The sequence below is a fragment of the Patiria miniata genome, unplaced genomic scaffold (assembly GCF_015706575.1).
Source record: "Patiria miniata isolate m_02_andy unplaced genomic scaffold, ASM1570657v1 HiC_scaffold_1, whole genome shotgun sequence".
Lineage (NCBI taxonomy): Eukaryota > Metazoa > Echinodermata > Asteroidea > Valvatida > Asterinidae > Patiria > Patiria miniata.
The window spans coordinates 2,523,678-2,550,999 of NW_024037047.1; the positions used below are offsets into that span (position 1 = coordinate 2,523,678).

The 27,322-nt window shown below is 39.8% G+C and overlaps 1 protein-coding gene across 2 annotated transcripts in view; it reads left to right on the forward strand.

The window, feature by feature from the left end:
* LOC119738408 (paired box protein Pax-6-like) overlaps window positions 1–27,322 on the forward strand; it is a 109,735-nt gene that overhangs the window by 13,049 nt on the left and 69,364 nt on the right. Inside the window, exons 1-3 of one of the 2 annotated variants that reach the window (XM_038213466.1) lie at window positions 4,524–4,713; window positions 5,122–5,308; window positions 22,421–22,462. In XM_038213466.1, coding sequence (XP_038069394.1) covers window positions 5,248–5,308; window positions 22,421–22,462 — 103 coding nt within the window. In that variant the 5' untranslated portion in view covers window positions 4,524–4,713; window positions 5,122–5,247. Of the gene's footprint in view, window positions 1–4,523; window positions 4,714–5,121; window positions 5,309–22,420; window positions 22,463–27,322 lie in introns of those variants that run through there. The other variant, XM_038213400.1, reaches the window with a different exon arrangement.

A 27,322-nucleotide genomic window follows, 5' to 3' on the forward strand; every position in this document is an offset into this window, starting at 1 on the left:
TGCATTTTGTGCAATTTTTTCGTTGAATATACACAATTTTTCAAAATACTTGAGAAGGGTGCATAACGACTATTAACTTGTTGAAGTTTTAGCTCAGTGGATAATATTAAACATTATTAGTACACGGAGTAAACGTATGCAGAATATTCGGGGTGTCGTAACTGGATTCCATTGCTAACGCATGTACTAAAAAAAACTGCCCGCGGACAATATTTTTGTCTGAAACAATTACCTTCAATGGTTGTTTTCTTGCGAATGATATCAGTTCAGGCACAATAATTTCACGGGGTATTTGGTACCAGTCCTATTTCTTTACTTAGCAAGGATTTTCTCGTTAAATCGGTAGGTACGGATCCGGGTGATTGCAAATGTTCCCACGTGCCATTAAACATTGTTGGGCAATGTTATTTACCGAACATTAGTGTGAACGAACCTTAATTGTTGTTCAATTCGGGTAACGATAATTGACCAACTATTTGGGAAGAATTTGTCCCACAAGTGTCGGCAGTTGGTAATTAACCAACATTCAATTCAATTCAATTCGATTCTTCCCATTTCACCTTTCATAAAATACTATTATATATTATAGTATACTGTCATTTTCATAAAATACAAGTATAAATATAGATTATTTAACACTCGGTGTGTAACAAGTGGATATTAAGAAGTTACTTGAAACACGAGGTGAAAATCGAGGCATGTCCCGGTAAGCGGTTGCTTGAGCTGGGCATGCCATACAAGACCAAAACAGAGGGACGGACAGCAAGACAAAATATTCGGACAAACAAAAACATTCGGACAAACAATCATTGGGCAACAGACCTATGCGTATAGCTGCCATCTTAGAGGGTATATTTTGTTATTTTAAAGGGAAAATACAACATTTGCAAACATCAAAATATGTAATTACCAAATCATTTTGAAATACCTTGCTGGACGTTAGTGAATGACAGTGTAAAGCATCCTGTAAAATCATGGCACCTGGTATACTGTCATTTTCAAGAAAAGTGGTATTGTTGTATCAATTTCCAACGCTGGTCGGCCGACCAGCGTTGGAAAAAACTGGCTTTTTTTTTTCAAATACTAGCCCCAGTTGACCATCGCACTTGTTTGCAATCGATTACACACCTATGAACGGGTACAAGCCAGCTGGACTGGTTCCCTGACCTTACAATTCCCCAATGTATGTAAACTGCTCTGTTTCTTCTTATATGGAGTCAGGGAACCAGACTACAGGAAAATGATTGTTTTTCTTGGTTTTTATAGCATTTTCGAACCCAAAACCTCAAAAAGGTCAGTGTAACTATATTTGCTATATATTTCCAACCCCCCAATTCCATCCATTTCTGAAAATTACAGCAAAAGCAAATGATGTATATTCCCTTTAATTCAGTAACAATGAATGCACGAAAGGTTCACTCATGCATGTCCCAGCAAAACAAAGGCATTGCCTACTAAGATGGCTGCTACGCATACGGTCAATATACAAACCCATTTGCCCAAGTTTTGAATTTTGAATGTTCTCACAACGTTTCGGTCAATATGCTTTGACCGGCATCACATTAAAGGGAATGTACATCATTTGCTTATACTTTAATTTTCAGAAATGAACTATTTGAGGGGTTAGTATAATAGATCAAATTATTGTTACACTGACATGTTTGAAGTTTTGTTTTCGAAAATGCTGGAAAAACCAAGAAAAACAAACATTTTCAAGTAGTCTGGTTCCTTGACTCCACTGAAGATGAAATGGATCAATTTACTGATGCCGGAAAATTGTACGCTAAGGGAACCAGTCTAGCTGACCTGCACCCATTCATGAACATAAAACCAATTAGCAAACAAAATTGGACTGAAAAAATGGTAAATTTGGAGCAGTAGTAAAAAATAGTTAGGTTTTTCCTACGCGTTGGAAATGTAAACAAAAATACAATTTTCTTGAAAATGACTTCACACCAGGTGCCATAATTTTACAGGATGCTTTAGACTGTCATTTACCAACATCCTGTAAGGTATTTCGTAAAAACTTGGTCATTTTATTTTTCGATGTATGCAAATGTTGTATTTTCCCTTTAAAGAGCAAATGAATTTGTAGCAGAAGGTTTTCTTTGCCTCGAGTTAGAGTGACATGAGACCAGTTTGTTTTCGATTCCTTCGTGGTTTGTTGGACTCCAGGTTTGCTACATCGGTAGCGCAGGGGGCAACACCCGAGCAAAAACACGCTACAAAACAAATCTTTGTTTGGCTCCGCTTCTTTTTATTTTGGAGCGATTCAAAGTGATGCAAAACACTATAGGATGTTAACTTTGCAAAAGGGGGAATAGCTGAGCGGAGACGGAGGATTAAGCCAATATGGGTTACAAATCGGATCTGGCCCGAGTGAGTCCGAACAAGAGCCCCGTGACGGACCACTTCCGATCGGCCATTGTCCGGCCGTAATGCGGTGCCTCTTAAGCGGAATGATTTGGTTTGGAGGAGAGGGGCCAAAAGAATGAATAGTAGCCCCACTGATACGGGATATCACAGAGACTTGGTCGATAAAATCTAATCTGGGAGAGTTGTTTGTCAGGCTGGTCGCTTTGTTGACTTGTTTATCTGTTGGCTTTGGGAGCTGTCTTCTCGGCTGTTTGTTTGGTTAGAAGTTTCTTTTCATTCTATGGCCTGACTGTATCCAGTCGGTGACTCGATTTACCTGGTATTCAGACCTTGATTCCGTCTTATTGCATTCCGGTCAGTTTCTATCACTCAAAAAAAATTACTGACTAACACTTACAAGACTGTTCTCAGTTGAAGGCGTTGTTTATACTCAGTGACTGTCAGTCAGTCAGTCGGTGACTCGGTCGGAGGACAGAAGGTTGGCCCTTCGAGTCCAGCAATGACGTAAAGTACATTTTTAAAATCCGGAAGACGGTGCCTCGAAATTCTTTTTGATATGATCCGATCGCATGACGTCAATGCACCACGTGACTATGGGCGTCGCCAGGATTTTTTCTAGAGGGGGGCAAAACATATTTTTCCCAAAAAAATCTTGTATTTCTCAACAAATTCTCGATTTATCAGTTTTAGAGGGGGGCAGGGACATTTTGCCCCCACCCCCAACTCATTCAATTTACACCACTATGACTTCGCACCTCTTTTTCTTTTTCTTTTCTTTTTCTTTTCTTTTTGCTTTTCCGGGGGAGGGGGGGGGGCTTCCCCCCCCTTGCCCCCGCCTCGCGACGCCCATGCACGTGACCATCCGTTCCCCGTGATCGGCCACCATTGCATTAGGCAAGTGTTTGGTTAGCAAGCACGTCGTGCGTTGTAAACTAGAGCTTATTAATAGTAAAATAATGTCCATTTAAAAAAAAATTAACAAATTGCATAATGGTCATTACCTGTCCATGTACAGTTGTCATAATCGTGTCTAGCACTGGGTGTTGGCTCCGCGTTTTTCGCACAATTTTTGCCATCCATCACAGCTTTGAAAGCTTGCCTACTGCCTTCTGTGATGGCACTATACGATCTGTGCCTACTACAATGGCGACGCTGACTTCCCTGTACCCGGATTTCGGCCGGGTCACGTGGGTCAAAGAGCGCCTTTTATAGCTGAAACGGTCCTGATAAAACAGTTGTGCGATTTGTGAGGTAAAATATTCGTTCATGTCTGTATTCAAAGAATACTTCACGAGGTGTTCCGGCAGGTTTGATATCAAAGGTGCATGCAAGAAAAAAAGATGACTGAACCAGCTGGAACAATTTTCCCGGCAAATTTTACCCCCAAAAGAGAGAGAAAAAAACCCAGAAAAACAAAGATACATGTAAACTGTTTTACAATCAGTTTCAGTGTTTCGGATTAGAGTTAGTCCAGAAAACTGGGGTCCAAAAGTATGACATTTTCGTGTCCCTGTTACACCTTACTTGTGTAATTTTCCACACAAGTATCATTAAAATTGACTTCAGAGTTTGAATCATTTTATTTGTTTTGCGGGTACTTTGCTTTACCTAATCACTCTTGGAGATAGAAGGTTGAGATAAAGAATGTGTCCCGAATTTATAAAATCCTATATCAGATGTAAAAGGGACACGACAAAAAATTGGACCCCATATTTATGGTGTGACCCATTTTTTAAAAAGAAGTCAGTCACTAAGATTTGTCAAAATGCGCAACCGAGCACATTGCTCGACAATCATTGGCTGTACACCGACTGCTATAGTGGAAGACAATTAAGTAAAAAGGCACTCCGGCGTACTGAATGCTCGCTGATTGGCCTTTCACTCACACCACTCTCACCCAAAGTAACCGATCTCCTGGCAGGTGAATACTCCGCTAACTAAGCAATGAAAACAGTTACTTTGCTTAGAGACAGGCCGACTTTTCACGGCCTTTGTCCGACTGTTTATACTCCGTCATTCCCGGCTGTGGTTTAAGAGTCACAAAAAAGGAAGCAGTTTTCTCTTACTCTTAGGAGCATGTTTGTCTTGTTTGGGAAATCCGTTTGGAGTGATAGGGATAAGTCTTTTTGAGATGGAGCGAGACAATAGACTAACATTACCCTACTCCAGTTTTAGTAATCATACCCTAGTCGTCAGCTAGCTCATAACCCATTATTTGCGTTGTACGCGTGTAGGACGCGAGAATCTACGCACCATCACCCATCAGTTGGAGTACAGTCCCAAACTCGAAGCGGAGAACTTCTGGCAACACGTCCTTTTCTCGAATGGAAATTGCATGTAAAATCCCACTTTGATAAGATCAGAATCGTGTATCCGTGAAAAGAGGGGTTAAACCGCTTTCACATAAAATAAACACACAGACTGGAACTTGTTTCGTTGCAGTGCAAAATTATTCCCGGACTCTGAAATTTGTTCCTGCGATCAACATTGTTCCCAAGTGACTCTAGCAAGTGCAAATTGTCAAGGAAAGCTTTTTGACATGCTCATTGCTTCAAAATGCGCATCGCTTTTGATATCGGATTTCGTGCGAACCTTCCTTCTACTTCTACTTCTACGTCGATAATTGAAAGTGCGTCCAATGTGTGGACCAGTGTAGACTTAACACGATTTCCATGACGGTACAAATCTTTATCACTATCTCATAATTTATTTATTTTTTCTTTTATTTCGTTCCCATTCTGGTAGGCCGTTTGTGCTGCATCCTCAGGTCCCTCCACGGTGCTGTAAACAAACTTGAAAGTCTCCCTCCGTCGGTGCGCAGGAACTGTCTTTCTGGTTAACCTTATACACAGTTTACTTCAGAGTCTCCAAATGTCGACTGGAATAATTTCGTCCACGCGATCTCCGCCTGACCACACTGTGACCCATAAAGGTGAGTTTGTTTTCTTCATATCGGGTTGCTTCAAAGGTTACCGCAGGTTGCTTCAAAGGTTACCGTCAAATGGGGTATCTTTAGCTGAGTTTCTCCTCTAAATATTGCATTTCCAAACATGAAAAGCTGAACATTCTATCCTCTTGTACATTTTTTTTGCACTTGGACCCTAATCTGTAACCTAGTACAACAAATTAACATGTAGTTCGTTTCTTTGAATAGGATTGGGAGCCTCCTGTCAAGCTGGCAAAATTTCCCCGTATATTTGAGACAACTCTGGCTGGATATCGGAAATTGAATGAAATTCATATTACTCACAAAATTTGATCAATAATGATATTTAAAACCTTTGAAGAACGGAAATAGTCTTTTAGGAAGTGACTTTGATAGAGAGTCAATCTTATCATAGAGGTGTCAGTAATACCCCGCCTTATAATGCAGTTCGGTGTAATTAGACTTCTGCCAAAGTTATCAAGGGTGTTACTCAACTTTACGGTAGCCGTTTTGGAATCAAAAGTCATAGTCTGCGGCTACGGATTGCCATTGCAGTGTTTCCAATACAACAATAACCGTAGCCGTTATCGTCCGATTCGTAAACGGTCTAGAAACAGTCTATCCGTAATAAATCTGGATCTTCATTCGAACTGACGCATACTTTTTCGCCTGTGCAATCTCCGTCCTTTCTTGCCCATTATTTTGTTCATTATTTCTACCAAGCTTGTACCGCTATATTTTAAACATGGAGCTATAAAACATTAGAAACATGTATAGCTCCATGTTTGAAACGAGTTGTAAAATTTCAAATATTTTTTTTTTCAAGGTGGTCGAATTTTTGAGCGGTGTTTTCTCAAAGGCTTTAATGTTTCCGCATGCAGTCTATACGGTTACTATTATGTTATATTTGTCAGTTGGCTTTTAAAAAAAAATTCAATTATTTTGGACTTATTTTATGATTTCCTTTCTAAATTTTACCACCTGCTCCTGTCAAAATGGTTTATCATTGAAAATCTCAATTGGGGAATTTTGCAGAAAGAAACTCGTGAGGTCTCGCTTCTAAATGAAATGAAAGTACCACTGCAAAATCACCCCTTTAATTAAAAGGTGTCAGTAGTAGACAAAAAGTGACACCATTGTGGCTCATCTGTCACCCTAAAGTGTTAATTAACGGATCAGTTACACGTAATTATTACGGTTCGAGAACTGTGTGGTTAACACCGGTAATTGGAACATTAGCCATGATTCCGTGAACACAATAGACGCCGTGATTTGTTCCATTAGTGAACGCATTGCACACGAAGCGCTGCCAACGCTTCGCGCTAATTAATTCTCATTAGATTAGCCATTGTTCGAAGCGTGAAATGTCACAAAGGGAGGTAATGGAACAGCCGTCTGGCGTAATTTGACTTTTTTTTCTCGCTTTGATTCACGTCTTTAGCAAAAAGAGGGAATTTCCCCAAACTTTAGCTTATTCTTGTAGATTTTTTTGTTATCTTTTCCATCTTTTGTAGAAGATACTTGTTCCTTTTGTCATCTTAACCCTCCTGCTATCTAAACAGTCACAGACAGTAAAAAAAAAAAAACAATCAATCATCCTCCATGCCATGCCTTTTACACAGGTTAGTCACCAACAGTAAGTAAGCACTGTGATTAGTCAAATTCAGTCAACTTACAAAAGCAGACAAGTGGTAGGCTTAGCTGGCTTATCAATCAACTGCAGTCAAAGCACAGCTGTATCAAGTAACAAACAGTCACAGCCAGTCAATCCAACTGTTGAAAACAGTCACTCTGATTGATTTTGACTGAAAGGACAACTTGACAAATTGAATAATGACCCCAGCTGCTGCAGCGATTGTCAGTCAAAGTAATAACTTGACTTGAAGAACACATTTTATTTCTTGCCATTCCCGTTAATAAATCAAATCATAACTAAGTTCCCTCGGACCTAAGGAGCAGCCAAAAAAAAAAACCCCAAAACCACCAACCCCCCCCCCCAAAAAAAACCCCTTCTGGCTATTACATCCATGGATTATTAAAGGTAATTACGGAGCTCCAGAGGTGCCATCATAGATGTTGAGATCCTGACATAATCAACCACGGGATGACAACATCTTACACGCAAAATGTTGACATCCTGAGATAATTTATCACCGGATGACGACATGTCTTAAGAGAGATGCCAACATCCTCAGACAGATCTATCACACAAAGTAGGATACCGTCATCGTAAGACAATGCATCACTGGATGACGACATCCTAAAAGTAGGATGTCGACACAATTTATAGACGTCGGGGAATTGTTAGGTCAAGGAACAGACGAACTGGTTTGCACCCATTCATGGATGTATAACTGTTTGCAACGAAAATGTGGACTCACAAAATTAGGGGCAGTATTTGAAAAAAAGTCAGTTTTTTTCCAACGACCGTTGGAAATGGATACATCAATTCTCCCTTTTTGTTAAAAGTGACTGCACACCAGGTGGCATGATTTCACAGGATACTTGACACTATTATTCACTTACAGTCAAGTAAGGTAATTCATAATAATTTGGTACTTATGTTTCTTGATGTTTGCAAATGTTGTATATTACCTTCAAGCACAAGCTATACCATTTATTGTAATCTTCGCCGTATTTTCTTTCCCCGCGCGCGCTAGAAATTACTCCAGCGTAAAGCGGAAAGCATACCATTTATCTGATTCGCCCGTGTTGAATCCTTATCATTTGTATCTGTTGCAGCGCTATCTTTTCTTCCTCTATAATCATCGATAACTTGTGGTAATATTCTCCCTCTTCGCTTGCTTCTTAACACCTTACGCCAAACATACCCCGTAGAGGAAAAAAACTCCCTCTCGGAAAAACCGCAAGAAATTAACGCTCACAATCATCGCGATATTATAATTTTAATTCTCCGCGCTTCGGGGGCTGCTGGTTTATTACGGGAGAAGGTTAAAGGGGCGTGATCACTTGCAGAAAAAGAACGGGGGAAAGGGAAATATCAGCGTTATGACAGACAAGCAGGTAAGGCGTGAAGTGTATTTAAAAATGTAGGGAGTAATGTCAAGGGACGTTCTTGGTAGAAAAGTATGGCTGTGATATTGAGCAAAGATAATAGACTACACATACTATTGTCTAGCATAGACAGGAGAACTTAGTTGGTAAGATGGCCGCTACTTATGTAAATGCACACCTGATGATCTCGGTTATAAACGTATTCCTGAAAGAAACCACGATCGTTAACGTGGATGACAACGCTGTGCATTGTGTCATAAAGTTTCGTGAAAGCAAATAAAACAATTGTATCGTTATCGTGGAGACAATCACGAAACACTCTAAGTCGGTCAGATTGACCCATAATCTGGATCTTATTGGCGTAGTACTTTCAGGGTAAAATTTATACTTTCCGTGTCAAAATGACACTTCTTTTGATCAATTGGGTCATTTTGACTAGGAAACCTTGGCAAAAGTGAAATAGTTTTTGACCCGAGAAAAGTGTCATTTGCTTACTCTGAAAAGTATTAGGCCTAGATAGAGCACGGATTCGGGGACAATACTATTCATGGTAAAAATGATACTTTTCTGGGTCAAAATTACACTTCTCTGGATAATTTTCCGGCTAATTTTGACTCGGAAACCTAATTCAAAATTGTCATTTTTGTGACCCTGAAAAGTATCACACCTAATACAACCCGGGACTTTTTTTATAAAGTATAAAAAATATCGCAAATCCCAACGGTTTTGTATTAAATCAAAACGTGACGATATTCATGAAACGTCGATCTGATTACGAATGTAACAATTTAGATTAAAAATTCATTTGATAAGACTCGGGAAAGAAATTCCTTGAAGTGGTTCATCGTACGTGAAACTTGCTCTGAGTTTAGATCCCTGAACATGACGATACCGCCCCTTTAAGCAGTTGTTAGATTCGTGTTGATCCTATACAAAGGCTATGGCAGTTGGCAAATTCACGTTTACCAGGGAGGCTTTAATGCCCAAGTTCCGGATTGTTTAAGGGCATAATTAAAGGCTAACCTTCGCCAAATATTGCCCTTTTGCCGCTTTAACTGCCCTCAGACATTGTGTCGTAAGCGATTAGGAATGATTATAGACACGAAATGTGTTCTTCAATACTCGATATTTGGGTCATTAATTTGGGGTCAATTTTGTGTATCCCCGTTACATCTGACATGTATAAGATGTTGCATTTCAGGACATATTCATTAATGCCTTCCTTCTCCAAGAGTGATTAAGCAAAGCAAATTATCTGCCAAACAAACACTAAAAAAAAATAGTGTGAAGTCAATTTTAATGATACTTGCATGGCAAATTGCACAGGTCAAGTGTAGCAGGGACACACACACAATGTTACACTTTTGAACCGCAAATTATGGAATGATCCATTTACAAGTTAAATACGCCAAATTACAACTGATCTCTTAAAATGTAGCAATATCGACGTTATGTGAGAGGTTGTCTTAGAATCGTTGGTTGATGTAGGCGAATGACATTATTATTTTGAAATGGTAGACTTCTTAATAGAAATTGAAATAATTTAAATGGTTTGATGATTATTATCAACGTGGTCACGAATTGTTTCACAGCATAACCTAAAACTGAAAAGGGGCTTTTTTTTCGAATTTAACTTTAAACATTTGTTGTACATTTTCTACTTGACTACCTAATACAATTGCGAAATTTCACTTGTGTCGTTTGACTACAATTTGGAAGTCAAGGTAGAATTGTTAATTTGAATCTCTTCTGTAATGCTTGCCAAAAACTGTGTTTATTATATGCACGGCTATTTTGCAGAAACTAATTTTCAATAGTTTGGGGGAATAAAGTACCTGCGGTGGTGACAAAGCACCTGTGGTAGTTACTAAAATACCGTAGTTCTTTCAGACAGTAAAACACTTTTGACAACAGACATATTTTCTATCCAGGCAAAACACACACCCGCTGTCAAGATACATACGAGACAACATCTCCCCATAATAATCCATTGCCTGACAACGAAACTGTCGGCTCTCCACTCAATTTGGCTTGCCCCAGTCGACCAAAAAAAAAAAAAAATCAAGACTATTTGTACTTCATTTTTTTGTTCCACTCACTCCTCAATTTTGCCCAGAGCCGTCTCACTACCGCTATCCCTCCATCCACACTGGATATAGCTCGGAGAGATATACATAGAGAGGTAGAGTCGACTGTACAGCTCGCCCCGCCGTGATTAGGCGCATAGGTCTCTAGATATCCTGCCAGTGTTTGTAGAAGTCCCGTATATAACGCTATGGGGTTAATACTCGCAATTGGCTTGTGTGTGTGTGTGGCTGGACCCGGGGCTATGGCGGCTGTAGTTCAGGCGCACTGTGACTGCACTATTCACTGCACACTGATGCACGTATGCTCTGAGCCTCCCTTGGTGTGTACATGTATACACAACAAGACTACTAGTGACTTTGTGAATTGTACATGAACCAGTGAATTTAACAGTTTGAATACACAGTTTGTTCTTTTAATTTTAGCCAAAAATGAAATTGTGAAGCTATGATAAGCAATATCAACCCACACTCTTGTTTTGAGTGATATTTTTTGTCGTAGAATTCATGTAGAAAAATAAGAACGGTGTGCCAAAAAGGCGTTAATATTTGATTTCCTTACGAACGAATTCACAACAATATAAATCATTTCTACTTCTTTTTCTTGCAAAATAAACCACAAATCGAATCAATATATTATAGTGTTTTGACTGTTAGTCTTTAGGCCTACATGTCTTTTTAAATACCTATTATCTTTTCAGGAAACATGCATTTCATTTCTTCAAAACAAACAAGCTCAAATTGAACGCCAGCAATGTATAAGCAGTGTAGAATCATTTCTAGTCAATGCATCCACTTAGTTTATTTTCACATATTTTTGAACGTGAATATTTCTTTTGTTTCTGTTGACCGAAATGTTCTCTTTTTACTAGCTGCTGTAGGCATATGGGCCTTATGCACAAGTAGGCCATTTTGCCGTGTTCCCTGAATGTATGTTCCCTAAATTGTGAACTGTTGAATGGGATGGTGCCGGACTATTTATTCACTTTATCCTCACTCTCATTTTTTTTTAAATGTGGCTTAAAACAGTAGAGTATGTTTAAAGGGAATATACAACATTTGCAAACATCAAAAAATAAAACTATCAAGTTTTTACAAAATACCTTACTAGGATGTTGGTAAATGCCAGTCTAAAGCATCCTGTAAAATTATGGCACCGGGTGTGAAGTCATTTTCAAGAAAATGGTATTTTTGTATACATTTCCAACGGTGGTCGGCCGACCACCGTTGGAAAAACCTAACTATTTTTCAACTACTGCTCCAACTTTACACTTTTTTCAGTCCAAATTTTGTTTGCTATTGGTTACATGTTCATGAACGGGTGCAGGCCAGCTAGACTGGTTCCCTTACCTTACAATTTTCTGGCATCTTTAAATTGATCCATTTTATCTTTAGTGGAGTCAAGGAACCAGACTACTTGAACATTTTTTCTTGGTTTTTCCAGCATTTTCGAACACAAAACTTCACACATGTCAGTGTAACAATATTTGATCTATTATACTAACCTCTCAAATAGTTCATTTCTGAAAATTACAGCAAAAGCCAATGATGTACATTCCCTTTAATCACACATTTTAAATTATTCATCAGAGCAGACTGGTATCAGTATGTAACGTCATTGCTTTTATTTTGCTACACAAGTTCCAAAAAAAGAAAGATTTTATCTCACTCCCAATCCAATATGGCCGACTCGTGAATAAGGCCCATACAGTTATTTACTAATTTTTCATTTGCTAAAAGTCAATGATCAAACACTGTACCTACAACAGGTACAGATTTTCCAGACTTTGTACTGAAATCAGACCCTTTTTTGTATGCACTTTTGCATTTGTCATGAACTGTCATGTGCTATTGACATACACCTCTTGAAACTGAGAAAATTGTAGGACGTTGCATAGACAGTAACACAGAACCAGATCTGACAGACCTTTCATCCAAATTTCAGAGAACCTTTTTATGAATTGACAATCTCACCACTGTTATTGAAGAACTGATAATATAAACAAAAGCTGTAAACCATCGATTCATGCACTAAGAATTGTAAAGAATAACATGTATGTTCATCATCATTTGTTTTATTCTCTTACTTTGGGCAAACAGAGTTGACATAAATGCATTTTATGCTCCACTAACAAAAAGGTGGTATCCGTCTTATATATATAACAATGATGTGCCCGTACGGTCAGCATATAGCATACGCACAAGCACCTGCAGATTTATGTCCACAGCGCTATACCCTACTCAACATGGCTAACAAATTAATTATGTATTACATTGCATGCGTCATGTCAGGCTGCATTTCTTGATCACGCCTTCTTAAAACTACCCGGTCTTCCAAACGCATCTCATCCGCACAGCTTATCATCCGCACAGCTTATCATCTCGCATTGTTTTCCCCGAGAGATCACATAATTATGCTGGTATGTGAATATTTCTTAATTATGCCGCGCGCTGTTCATACAACTTGGCAGCACGACTGTAGAACGTACTACACTATTCCATTCTTTGTACAATATGTATGGATCACATAGATTATTAACATACATATGACATGTCTTACACAAAATTCGCAGTCATGTAGGCCTACACTATACAAATTGTGTTTAGAGGTTTAACACATTTCTAAACACTTATTTGTACCCACTTTTTTTATACAAAATTTGCATTCATGTACACTGCAAAAATTGTGTGAAGAGGTTAAACACAATTGTCTAAACAATTAACTGTACACACTTTTTTTCACACGTTTGAATCTACGACATGTGTCGATTTGTTGCTGTCAGTGACATGTTTAGGTAATCGTACAAAAACCTGTTAAAGGGAATATACATCATTTGCTTTTGCTGTAATTTTCAGAAATGGATGGAATTGGGGGGTTGGAAATATATAGCAAATATAGTAACACTGACTTTTTTGAGGTTTTGGGTTCGAAAATGCTATAAAAACCAAGAAAAACAATCATTTTCCTGTAGTCTGGTTCCCTGGCTCCATATAAGAAGAAACAGAGCAGTTTACATACATTGGGGAATTGTAAGGTCAGGGAACCAGTCTAGCTGGCTTGTACCCGTTCATAGGTGTGTAATCGATTGCAAACAAGTGCGATGGTCAATTGGGGCCAGTATTTGAAAAAAGCCAGTTGCTTTTGCTGTAATTTTCAGAAATGGATGGAATTGGGGGGTTGGAAATATATAGCAAATATAGTTACACCGACTTTTTTGAGGTTTTGGGTTCGAAAATGCTATAAAAACCAAGGAAAACAATCATGTTCCTGTAGTCTGGCTCCCTGACTCCATATAAGAAGAAACAGAGCAGTTTACATACATTGGGGAATTGTAAGGTCAGGGAACCAGTCTAGCTGGCTTGTACCCGTTCATAGGTGTGTAATCGATTGCAAACAAGTGCGATGGTCAATTGGGACCAGTATTTGAAAAAAAGCCAGTTTTTTCAACGCTGATCGGCCGACCATCGTTGGAAATTGATACAAAAATACCACTTTTCTTGAAAATGACAGTATACCAGGTGCCATGATTTTACAGGATGCTTTACACTGTCATTCACTAACAGTCCAGCAAGGTATTTCAAAATGATTTGGTAGTTTTATTTTTTGATCGATGTTTGCAAATGTTGTATTTTCCCTTTAAAATTAGTACCATCAAGTAGAAAAGGAAATAAAGATGAATATTGTAGTGACACTTTTATGATAGAATTGATAGAACTGATAGAGTTGACGGTACCCACGTTGCTTTTTCTAATCACCGAAATAATGTCTGAAGAAACGAACTCCAAATTATGCACTTGTCTTTTTACAATGTGTTCCTGATGCCACTAATGGACTCAATTGTCCATGGCTAAGACTCAACATGACTGTAAAAAAAAAAATAGTGAGTACAACATGTGTTGAAATTGTGCGAACAATTTTTAAAGTGTGAATGAAAGATATCTCTTAGTGAGTTGTGTGTTTCCGAGAAGAACCATTAACTCGACGTTTCGAACAGTATGCTCTGCTCGTCATCAGGACACTGGTTCTGCTCAGAATCACACAACTCACTTATAAAAGATATCTTTCATTCACATGGTGGTACCGCAAACCTCCCATTCATTGATCATGTCCACCATGCAAACCCTTAAAGGGAATGTACAACATTTGCTTTTGCTGCAATTTTCAGAAATAAATGGATTTGGAGGATTAGTATGCTACAGCAAGTATTGTTAAACTGACTTGCTTCACGTTTTGGGTTCAGAGATGCTGGGAAATCCAAGAAAACCTATCATGTTCTTGTAGTCTGGTTCGCTGACCCTACTTAAGATGAAACAGAGTAATTTATAGACTCTGGGGAATAGTACGGTCAGAGAATACGTCTAGCAGGCTTGTACCCTTCCACAGGTGTGTAATCAATTGCAAAGAAAATGCGGAATAACTAAATGTGAAAAATTAGGAGCAGTTCTTAAAAAAAAAACCAGTTTTCTCCCGACCAGCGTTGGAAAAATACAAGTTTTCTTGAAAATGTCAGCACACCAGGAGCCACGATTTTACAGGATACTTTAGACTGTCATGCCTGACAGTCCAGTAAGGTATTTCGTGATAATTTGATCATTTTGTTTTTTGATGTTTGCAAATGTTGTATCTTCCCTTTCAGTCTTATTTAATTTTGAAAGTGTAAACAGCAAGGAAAAAAAACCAACAGAGCAAAGCTGTCCATTCTAAGCGACCTGTTATCACTGTTTGGATCTTTACTCACGCTTGGTCACTTCTGCCGTGTCCATTTGCATAAAAATGACGCCAATAGTGCCCAGCCTTTCCATAATTTTCGTTTTCGTAAAGGGCGCACAATGACCCAATCATGCGCGGGAAGTGCGCTCCAGCGACTCCGCGCGCTCTATTTTTTTTTCTTACCGAAAAGAATGCTGGGATAGGTCGATTCGTCATCACCACACGGTTGCGATGGGAAAATGCGGACATCTTAATTCAAATGGCCAAACATTGCTGCCATTCTGTGTTGAAACGTGTCACTCACAAAATTGAAATTCTTCCGATCAGAACGCCGTCTTTATATTTCCAACGGAATTTCTGGGATGGGTGTTGTTTTTGGTATACCATGTTATATATTATATGCAGGATTTTAAACGAAATTCCGAATGCCTATATTTCAACTGTATCCCCATTTCAGGCTAATTTCCATCTAAATGATTTCAATGAACATCTACATGTAGCCTACCTGACATCGATGCTTTGTTACTTCTGTGTGTATTTCGTGTTGAAATATAATGGATTAAAGTGATCTTAAATTGAACTTGGAAGTTAATTAGGTTCAAGTGTTAAAAAGCTTTCTAACATAAGAATATTGCATATTGTATAAAATGTTGACGGGAGAATGTCTTCAAGCTTTGGTTTCTGTACAAAAAGCCTCAGTAGTTAGGATCAGACGTTCTCGTGTGCAGAGCCACAAACAATGTGTACAAACGTCTGATATATCCGTACATGTATGCAAATTTGATGCGATCTCGCGCGCCCGCCAATCGGAGCCGCCTTTAGAAGGTTTGACGTCATTTCGAGCAAAAAAATTGGCCAAAGCTGTTGATTGGTCAATTTGCTGCCATGTTTTTGTAATACAACAACGGGTCACCGGAAGACCCGATAGGAGACGCCCGCTGAATGGTCAGAATCTTGAGGTCAAGACACAGTGTTTGTTTTGAATATTCTGCACGCATCTTAGACTAGTTGATGTGCAAGCGTCTGTTCCATAGACTTAACCCTCAGTAGCGTTAAAACATGACCTTAGCAAATTATACATGTACAGCAGATTAATGTTTGCTTGATTTGCTTTACCTAACGCAACAATTTTATGTTTGTTTTTGCTAAGTGTAGTATTTAAGTGACCCGTAGTGGGCAGAGAGTTAGCCTCGGGTGATCTAGATGATTGCGTCATCTGTCGTTTTTGGAGCATATCATTTTCTCTGTCTTTCCTTTCTTCAAGAACTGACCACTCTTGCCAGCTTTCACCCCGTCTTTGCACTTCTTCCCAAACACCACCGATCTTTGATGAAGACAATTGCCGCGAGCTCTCCCAGCACTCTGCCTCCTCCCTCCAAGAAAAAAAAAACTTCGCAATCAGCAGAAAATATCTCCAGTTCGTGACAAGAAAAATCCATTCCGTGGTTGAAAGGGGGAAAAAAAGCAGGCTGCCTCTGTTTTTCTCTATATACCAAGCGGGGAACTATGAATAGTTTGCCCGTAGCGTATCGCGCGGCGCGCGCTGTGCGCTCGGTACCCTTCGCGTGCAAAGCCAACAACAGCCAATAAGAAGGCTATTATTGAATATTGGGCTAAGCTCGGAGGGCTGGCGATTGGCAGGACCGCACAAACACGCGGGTTGGGGGAGAAGAGGGAAAAGTACAGGCGAACTCAAGCCAAGATAAATACAAGCCGCTATGGACGGCTAAATATGGCTGCATATGTACATTGGTACACGTATTCCGTTCAGCCCAGGCACCGCTGCGGCGGTGTTGGGGAGACTTTAATGCAAAACCCCCGGGGGGCTCTGACTACTGTTCAAGACAAGGATGGAGAAAAAAGTCTGAGATGAGGAAGGGGGAGAGAGATTAGAGTGCCTTGTGGAGCTAGTGATGCTATAGGATGATGGTACTGACAGGGGGAGTATTATAGAGTCTGCCGACGCCACGAGTAGCTTGCGGGGGCTGACCGCGTCGAGGCAGTCAAAGCATGGGGGCGAGCGACGCGTTGCTCGGGGGCTGATAGGCGAGTCATCATCGGTACTGACGAGCCGACGGGACGGTGAATCGGCCGGGTCTCCTGCACTATTCACTCTATTCTGTTCTCTTCCTACACTTCCTCATCAACCCAACAAACCTCGATGAGTGTGTGTCATTTTAATTTATTAAACCAACGACAATTTAGACATCGCTTTCCGTTAAACCGTAATGTGGAAAAGTAGAGGAGGAAGCGTTATGCAAGCGGTGGTTTGGACTTGCGCCAGAAAATTAAATTCTGCGCATCATAGTGTGACATCTTGAGTTCCTGCTTTTATTGTGATCATCCAATCTCTTGTCGAAAAACATAAACTTTTCTTAATTCAAAATTGCCAATTATCATTTTCACTTCAAAATACCTCATTAGTTGTAGTGATTTACTTTAGTTTCTGCACATCTACATTCGGACACAATAGGTGGGCTATTTCCATGCAAAGGGACAATTTTATATACGAAAATTTACCCAACTGTATTTAAGTTGGGGCTGCTATAGTTTATTTCCATACATTCAATAAAGTAAATCACAAAAATGAACAATATTGGCGTCAGACAAATCAAAGATATATAGCAGGATCAGGATCCCGACGTGAAAGCATTCTCATTTCAAAATAAAAAAAGGTCAAGGCAATTTCCAATTGTATTGAAATAATTGATACAGTGTGCAGTTGAGCAGGGCATCTGATGACGTCGCAAATACAGTGACCCTCAGGCGAGAGTGGTAAGAAAAACAGCGCCCCCAACGTCCATTGCTTATTTTAACTACCTCCGAAATCCGGAGTATCAGTAAGAAACGAAAATAAATAGCTTTTTTCCCTGTATGTTAGTTAAACATTTTTTTTAAGTATAACAAATATGCTAGTGATGTGTTTCAAACATGCAGGGGAAAACAAATTTCTCCGTTATTCCAAAAACACAGGTAAAAGTGTTGGCAATTCAAATGCCCTCACTTTCTGTTTTGTTTTGTTTTTGTTTATTTGTTTTTTAGGAATGTTACAGTGGGAAATAAAATAATGAACATGCCTTGGACGCTCGTAAAATTGGTGAATTGTGTGACAGTAGTTTGACTGATGAAATTACTACGGCCTTATTGTCATGGCTATGCTGTCATTGCATATAGTGATAACAAGATTGGCTCTAGGTCTCGATAGTTATGAGCAGTAGTTGGGCGTGTTCCCTAGCCACATGACATTATACAAGTTTATAGTTTCCGACTAGTGAGCTTGAAACAAACGATATTGTTCAACATGTTACATGGGGAACCGCCAACACAGGGCTCGATAGTTTAGCTGGTAGAGCGGCAGAACAGCAAACCGGAGGTCGTAGGTTCAAGCCCCCTTCCGGTCAATTTCCTCTTAGCTAAACTTTACAATGATTGTTGAATATGCTTATACATGTAGTCATTTTCATCTAGTGGTTAATTAGATCGATTAAAAATAATTAGATATAATATTTGTGGCTAGAATAATATTCACGAAAAAAAATTGGCTTTTTCAAAACACAACCTTTGCAGTAGGATTTAAATCATCATTACATTTTCAGGTTTCTATCAAAACAATAATTTTTCGGGGATAATATTTCTTCCACCAACTCTGTGCCAAGTTCGATTAACCCCAAATATTGGCTTCATTTTTGCACTCATCTGTCGCGGCGACAGATGGATGCGTGGTAGTACGGTTTAAGCGACCGGGAATCTCTTGATCCGTCCGCGGTGTCCACGGCGCTAATTCCCCCGTGTCTATATGCAGCCACGACCGCTAAGCCTTGAACATTACTCGGGAGGTGAATCTAGAACTGAGTTTCGGCGTCTTAAGAGAAAACAGATCTTTCTGTTTTTTGGTAGAGATCTTATTTTTATTTTTCATTCTTTGTATGAACTACTCAGTTTTAAATTTCTTGAACTGATCATGAAAAAATTTTCGATTTGCCTGATCAGATTCGGAAGCATTTCTCTGCCAAGGTTTACAGTCATGTATAATTTGAATCTAGGTTGGTCAAGAATGATACTAAATGTAGTGCTTATATAGCGCTTTAATTTGCACCGAATGTCCCAAAGGCTTCACAATTATTACCCCTAACATCAGGTCATGCGACCAGTTTTTTTCGCAGCAGCTCGAGATCAGCGCAATCTGGTCTGTACCTTTACAGGTACCCCTTTAGACTCCTGGGTGGATAGAGGCAATTGTAGTAAATTGTCTTGCCCAAGAACACAAGCACAATGTTCCCCGTCAGGGTTTCAAACCCACGTACAAACGACTCACAATACTAATTCGCTAGTCGAAATATGAATACCCATTTTAAAGCAGTAATGTTCAAATGAAATACTTGGTTTAACGCCAAAAGCCTCATCCCATTAGCACCCATACATCCTAACCAGTCAACCGACGTAAATCTCTGGACTTTATTCTCGACAGAGATTCTATCCTCAAGTGGCGACAAAAGTCGATATTTCTCCCCGTCTATAACTGCTCGCGTTTCGCTCAGCCTCTATAGTGATACTATTTATTGCTGCTACTTAAGTCCTAGTCGCAATGGACCGCTCTTGCTGCAGCTTCCTCGCTGCGTCAAAAGTACAAATGACCCCGTGTCATCTTTGCTGTCCGCCATCTTGGCAAGACCGCCCTCTGAGGGCTGCGCTGTCAGCTACTGAGGGCGCCCTCACTCTCCCGCTTATCGCCACTGCCCTGCATTGCGTAGCACTAGCATGAGAAACTGTAGAGTAGGTTGAATGCAGACATTTGCTGGTCTCAATAACATGTTGGTGTTCTCCATCATTTGTTAGAATTATTAAACCCTCTTAAACTGTGTTCTGAGCTCGTGTGTTACGCATGCGCACTGTGTGTGCGTAGTAATACCACAAGTTTATATTTTGTTTACATCTTTTTGTTAGATCTTGCACTTGTTATCAATCAAAGGTATTAAGATATAGCACTTGACCTAGTCATTGTTGTTGAAAATAATTTAAGGATGACAACACTGTTCTGAAAACAAAATAGGTCACATCTCTGAACTCTGTAAAGTTCGAGTGGTCATCTAAGAAGCTCATCTGTAAGAACTATTTTATTTCACCATCGCAATTGGTATCTTCTTCGACACCTCATTTTGACGGCTTGGTTTTGACATTTAAAGAAAGCTGACATTAGTCACGCAGGGGCTGGCGCAGTGATGCGACACCGAACCTGGTCACCTGGCGGTAATGCGGTCGGTGCATCCGCCGTCACTGCCAGCCAATCCCGGCCCCGTCCCTCGCTGTCCCGGCTGGGTGGTGAGCAGCGCTAACACGCTCCGACCATTAGCCATAATTCCCGCCTGATGAAATTAAAAGTGTGGCGGATTATAACGCCGCCGATCGGAGGCAAATAAGAAGGGAAAAGGGAATATAAAAAAAATAAGAAGCCGGGGCGACCTTGAGAATTGTGGTGCGCCTTCACACCGCAGGCACGAAACTCCCTGGGGAAGAGTGCAAGGCACTACTGCGCATGCGTTGTTTTATAATCCATGTCGTGCAGATGATTTGGTGGGAGGTGTTCCAAATAGGCTTAGTGGTTGGCAAGACGTCCGCCATTTTTGATAAAAAAAATAGCGTCTGAAAGAAAAAGGATGTATTTTCATCTTAATCTCGATTTATTCTGTCCCTTGCTCATAGAAACTGTATCTAAAATAATGCAGGATTAATTGATTCTTTAAATGTTTTAAACGAGTGAAGTGATTACTGCTGAGGACTGAATACTTTGGTTTCAAAATCACCCTTCATGACATGCACAAGTTAGTGTCAACTTTCGTAACATGTCGAAAAAATCATTTGAAGCTGAAAAAAATGCATCAGCCTGGGTGTTTGTGAAATGTTTTTTAGTTGTTTTTTTCTGCACCTTGACAGTTTCCATATTACCAAAAAACCCTTTTTCCTTTTTTTTTCTGACCACGTGACGTTGCCTTTTTTTTCCTACTCCCTCTTCAATCGATTCAAGAAGTTCTATCTTTGGGAGACGAACAAGCACGTGCGACCTAGCAACAATATGGCGGATCGATCCCGCGCCTGCCCCACGCCGGATATTGCACATTTTCAATTTCCCTCCAAAACGCGCCTTGGCAGACGACAACATCGCGGCCCGAATAAAAGCCGCGCTGGCCCGGCCACAAAGACCTTTTTGTGTGGCCCCTCTGCCCGCATTGTGCCGTGTTTATTTCCGAACCCACCCTTCCCCAATAGCCCTCCCTCTCCGATCGATACCCTGGTGCGAAACGAATTGAAAATTAAAACTTGATATAATATTTCCAAGGCGAATAAAATTCGGTTGGCGTTTGCAATCAATGTTCAAAGCGACGGTAGCAGTGTATGTTTGTGTTTTGCGCTTTAACAATGGAGTACTAGTTTCTTGACTTACGATAGCGGTTCCACGTTGTTGGGTCCTATATTAATTTGTGGTATCGATTTCAACATCGCGGCATGTACTCCGTTGAAACTGGTTGTAGCGTGGCGAATAACTTTTTTTGGTCGTTGATTACCTTAACAGAGCAGAAACACAACTGGGTAACATGTTCTGAAATAATGTCGTAACAGTCCACATAATTTGTAAAGCTTGAGTAATGATGCTGATAAATTTGTCATCTGACATTGCCGCAATTTTGTACTGCTCCATGCGTTCGCCATTGGAGTGAACCGATTGGAATAAAAACGACATCATAGCTACCACACTATTTCGTGCATGAGATCACTATATGAACTGATTCAAAAGGTGCATGAAATGAATTGTACACTGGAGCATGTTTGTAGCAAATATCCATTTCTCTAAAATGTATAAAAAAAAAACTGGGAGACCTGTTGGTACAAGTTTTTGCAAAGTGTACTCTTTATACTTTTAAAATGTTTCCTGCTATTCCTGACAACTGAGGGCGTTGTTGCTGTGATGTCACTTTAGGAACACTCCCCTCAGTTTAGGGCTTTTCTCTTCAAATTGTAAATGCATAATTCTGCTCATGGAAAACATTTGAGCGTAATTGTCTTGCTGTCATTACACGGAATGAACAATCGACCACTGAAAGCAGAAAAATAACCACAGCAAACCCATTTTATATGTAAACCAAAGGTATAAACCACTGTAATTACTTGTGTCAACATAAAGTGGCACCAGACTATTAAAGCTACAGTACATGTGTATTTAACGAATTCCAATAGATAATTGCATGAGCAAAACAAAAAAAAATTGGATTTGAACAACAAAATAAATTCGCAGATAATTCTCCTTTCTTTCAGATTTTTCGTCGCACAACGGAACTGGAGCATACCCGGCTCACGGTTAGTGTTTTTTTCCTCTCAAAATACCACCAAAAAGCTGGAACATTTCAAGCTAAAACATATTTACTTTTGTGTGTCTGTGCATAAAGTCATCTCAACTTCGATTTACTTTGCCTGATATAAATTTCAATTTTGTGTGCTTTTATTTGATGGTTTTGCATGAAACCAATTTTACGGCTGCATTTTAAACAGAAATAACACTAACCCTTTGACACCTGACATTCGGGCCTATTGCACATGCGCACCATCCATCCAAAACAAAAAAATTCCTTACTTTAAGTTGAAATTGATAATTCTGTGTATAAGTTGCATGCACATCAATATGCAGTGGTTACCTTTACTATGCACTTCAGTTTCTCAGTGTGTTTCGTTGTGTATCGTTGTGAATTCTCCACATCAAAATGTATTTCTGTTGATAAGCTTAAATTCTTACTTGGATTAAACCCGTTGTATTCGAAGATTTTCTTCACCCGAATGAAAAACCAATCAAGGGGTGGCACAAATTAAAATTCTCCCTCATCCGTTTTTGACCCAACAAAGGTTTTGGCCCATCGGGTGGATTTTTTTGACGTGCTTTTGGAGTGAAATCATCACAAGAAAATGAGAAAGACAGACATGTTGGGAATTAAATTTATGCGGGTTGGTGCGGTGGCGGAGCAGTGGCGCCCGGGTAGTTCGAGTTTATCTCCTCTATTGCATTGGGATCAAATCTACTGTGAAAATTACACTTATGTAATTGCAGGCGGGACTGGGAAGCCGGGTACGTAAAGCTTAAAACCACCACGCGGGACGCACAGGCCAGACGCGGTCTTAGCAGGCTCGGGCCCCCATGAGGGACGCGAGAGAATCTCGGTCGTGGAGTAATAGACGGGCTGTATATACCATCACTGATTATAGATCATTGGTAGATTTTCCCCCTTTTTTTTATCTGATGGATATTTTTAGGCTGTGTTTGGTGGCGAGCGGGGGAGGTGGATTAGCGTGTTTATGAGGAAATTGGAATATATGAGGGTCTGTTGTCGAGTCCTGCGGGAAATTTGACGCCTCATTGTGACGATGTTGTTTTTAAATTTTGTCAAAGCATCGTAATGATAAAGTTAGCTTCCGACACATTTTGTTTTTACTAAAAGCCGAGCACAATAAAAAAAATACAAAGCAATAACATTATCAGTGATCTTTCATTATAACTTTCATCAATCCTCATCATAATTAGGATTACATAATGCATCACTATAGTCATTATCACAACAATTAAAACAATCCACATCATCTATAATGTGTCTCCTAACAGCAGACCGCGTGTGTGACGTACGCATGACGTCACGATAGTGACTTAACATAATACATCTTTACTCGACTCCATATTTCCCATATTTGCCGGCAGATATACAAAGCAAACACTTGACCTATTCATGACTGTAAGATTTAAAGATAAACTTAGATTTCTTGTTTTAGCATCTTATACCATTTTAGCATCTTAGACCATTATTCTGACTTCAAGAAGTTTATGAACAACCACACTGTTGCTTCTTCGAAGAGAAATGAGGCGTGTCTACCCAACTGAACCCAAATAAAGGAGTTTGAAGCCGTTTACAAGTTCGTTTTGACACAGGCATTTCTTTGCAATGACCCTATAACTCTCAACAGTTTTGCTACTGCGAGGAAATTCTTCGGCTTACCGCATATAGACTCTCTGGTACAAAGGGTCATTATGATGACCTTTTGTACTACAAAAAAAAACATTCTAAACAAACCTCTGTGCTTAAAATTATCATAGACTTCACTTGAAAGGGTCGTGACTTTGGGAAAATCGATATCCTTGGGCTTTTAACAACCTTCATTAGGGAATTGAAACATTTGGAAATGAATAGTCAGTGTAGGTCTTATGAACCTACACCGTAATGTACCTCAGAAACCACATCGCTTGAGAAATTTGACATTTCAAATCGGGAGCATTCACACATAGTTTCACATGTCCCTTGGTAGAGACTCGTGTATACTGGCATTGAATTTGATGTGCCTTATGCTGCTGTAGGCGAATCGGGACTTGTGTGAGATTAGCTCGACAAAGCCACAATATGACAACCTCAGCCGCAATTGTTTGGACTTTGGGTTTTTGAAAGAATAACACATTTCACATGGAGAGCGATTTGAACATTCCACAGAATGACCCTTGTTTTCGTCGTTTAGATTATGTGCGAGTTCTCTGTTTATTATCCGAGTCATTTTTAATTCTGGCATTGCTAACGTATCATATCGTTGTTTAGCTTTGCAATTTGATTTGGTGCTGTATCTTTAAATTTGTCCAAAGTTATAGTCGTGTAAATCCCAGTATTTTCAGGGACCATGGCTAGAAGGCTCACATTTTCTCCAGACAGATATGCATAAATGCTGTTGTCATCCCCTGTAAAACAGCAAATCCCTGACAACTGGACACTGAGCATATACCCATCTGAATACGTTCCCTCACATGCTCACACCAATCCTACTCTAATAAGCTACCCCGTCTGCCCTTCATCTGTCCCCCACGGTAGCTCCGTCCCCGTGGGCTCACTCAGTCGGAAATATTGCAAGCCGCTCTACCACCTCGACCGATCGAACTGCCCGCGCTAAATCACCGATCTTCCCTCGACAGGTGACAAGAATATCGAACTCCCCTTCCCATCTCCATCCTCATCCCGCCAAAAAAAAAGCCACCCTGCCTCAATCTACCCTCCACTCCTCTTGTTCTGCCTCCTCTACATCTTTTTTCCCCCTCTTCTTCATCTTTATTTTCCTCTTCTTCATCTTACCCATCCCTTGTTCGCTTCTCCTTCCTGTGTCTTTCTTGTGGCTTTTCTACACAGACGTGAGCGGATCTATATCACATATCCCCTATTAGCACCTTCAATCAACGAGAAAACCTAATCTGTAACGGGAAATTATATTCGCCGAGCGCCTGAAGTTAAGCGTGAGATTCCCGGGGATAGACGGCGGGCCGAGCGCGCTGGGCGTCCCCCGTCATTCACGGGGCTTTGCCGGGGATAGTGCAGGCTGCCACACCGGTCTGCCTTGCCTATTCCCCCGGGCTGGAGCAATCTAATTTATTCTATAGAATTACGGGACATTTTCTTCACGAGTCGTGGGGAGGAATGGGGAAATGCGTGCTTTTTTTATTGCATTGGCGAGACTGTTTTAAGAAAAATTGCGTTGAAATTTTGCACGTTAAATGCACAGCAACGTGGCTGCATAATAAATTGGATGATTTTTTTTACTTAGAAATTGGTGTGAATTATTTCCACAAAACAACCACGAACAACGACAGTATAATATGTGTGAATTATCAGTTTAGTTGATATACTCTGCCGCGCAAAAAAAAAAAAATAATCGTGTCGATGATATAAAAAAACCCAAATGTTATTTCCTTTGTAGTGTGCGTCAAAATAATTGTTTTTCCCCTCAAAAACATCTAAATTTGTCCTTGTTTGGTTGGTTTAATTTGGTTTGGTTTAAATTTAGGTTGGTTTAAATTTATCCTTCTATTCTTATTGCAGAAAATAATACTAATTTCCGTTTATTTAAAATGAAAAGTTTAATAGCTTCTTCATATACGCTCGTCTCTAAATCTATAGCTTGGGTCGTCCCAATTTGTCATTAAACGGGCCGATATTTTCTTTTATTCCTTAAAAAAAAAAATCCTTCTTTGCGTTCATAATTGTACAAGTAAAAATTCCCTGCCGTTCAAAATTTCTTATAAAAATAACAGCTGAAACACTGATCTTTCTTATTCCTGAAATTCGCTAGCTAACTTTTAACACAAATATCTGTCATGTTTGCGTTTTTATCAATTATCTCCTAATTGAAGTAAATGAGGAAAAATGTCTAAATTAAAAGATTTCACATAATATTCCTCAACACCTCACGTCATGTAAACACAATGAATGAACAACCATCTATGCCAACATTAATAATGCTATTGCATCCAACGCTGATATACAAGTACATTCGAGCATGCATTTTGATCCTAAAGGCTTGGTATTATCATGTTCAATGTTGATCATTAATGATTCGAAGCTGTTCCCAATCTTCTTTCTGTTCGGCTGGCAAGAACATGACACCCGTGAACACGTGACTAGGTTAACCTTGAGGACGGCGTAAAAAAAAAGCTTAGCGGAATAATTAGACCCATCTTTTTAGCCGGAAAACTGCTGTTAGCAAAAGGTGTTTCCCCTTGAACTCTATTCAACATGGGTTGCGTGTGTGCATTCGGCATGCCCAGTGCTAATGTACGGGAAGTGTTTAGACTCGTACTTTGCGCATGGAGAAAAAATGTGATTAGTAGGGATCATTAGAAATTGTGCGGGTACACGGGATATGTAAGCGGCTCGCAAAAACTAGCTGGTTATGTCGCCATTTTGTGTGGTTATTACGCCAAACCCTCATCCATGCATCTTAGCGTTTTGATATGAAATGTACATTGCCTTTATTATGCCAGATGAAATTACCCCAGAAAATAGTGATGTAACATGCAAGTATTTTTTTCTGAGCCCCATAGGTATCCCGTACGCGGGATACCTAACCTAACCCGTAGGCGTTCCAGTTCTAATATCCGTATTACACGAACGCGTATTCGCAACATGCCTCAAATGTTGACATTGAAAGAGGAGCCGTTTGGTCGATCAAGTATTTCCCCATTATTCTGTATGGTTCACGTTGTATGCCTATCTAACTTAGAATATATAGACATTCTACCTTTATATTATAAGGGTAGGATTTGCCAATTGTTTTGGGTTTGGAAACAACAGTCAAGCGATACTGATAGTTGTATTTGTAGACCCGCAATATTTTGTTCGTCCTATTAAAGTCAAGGTTATGTAATGC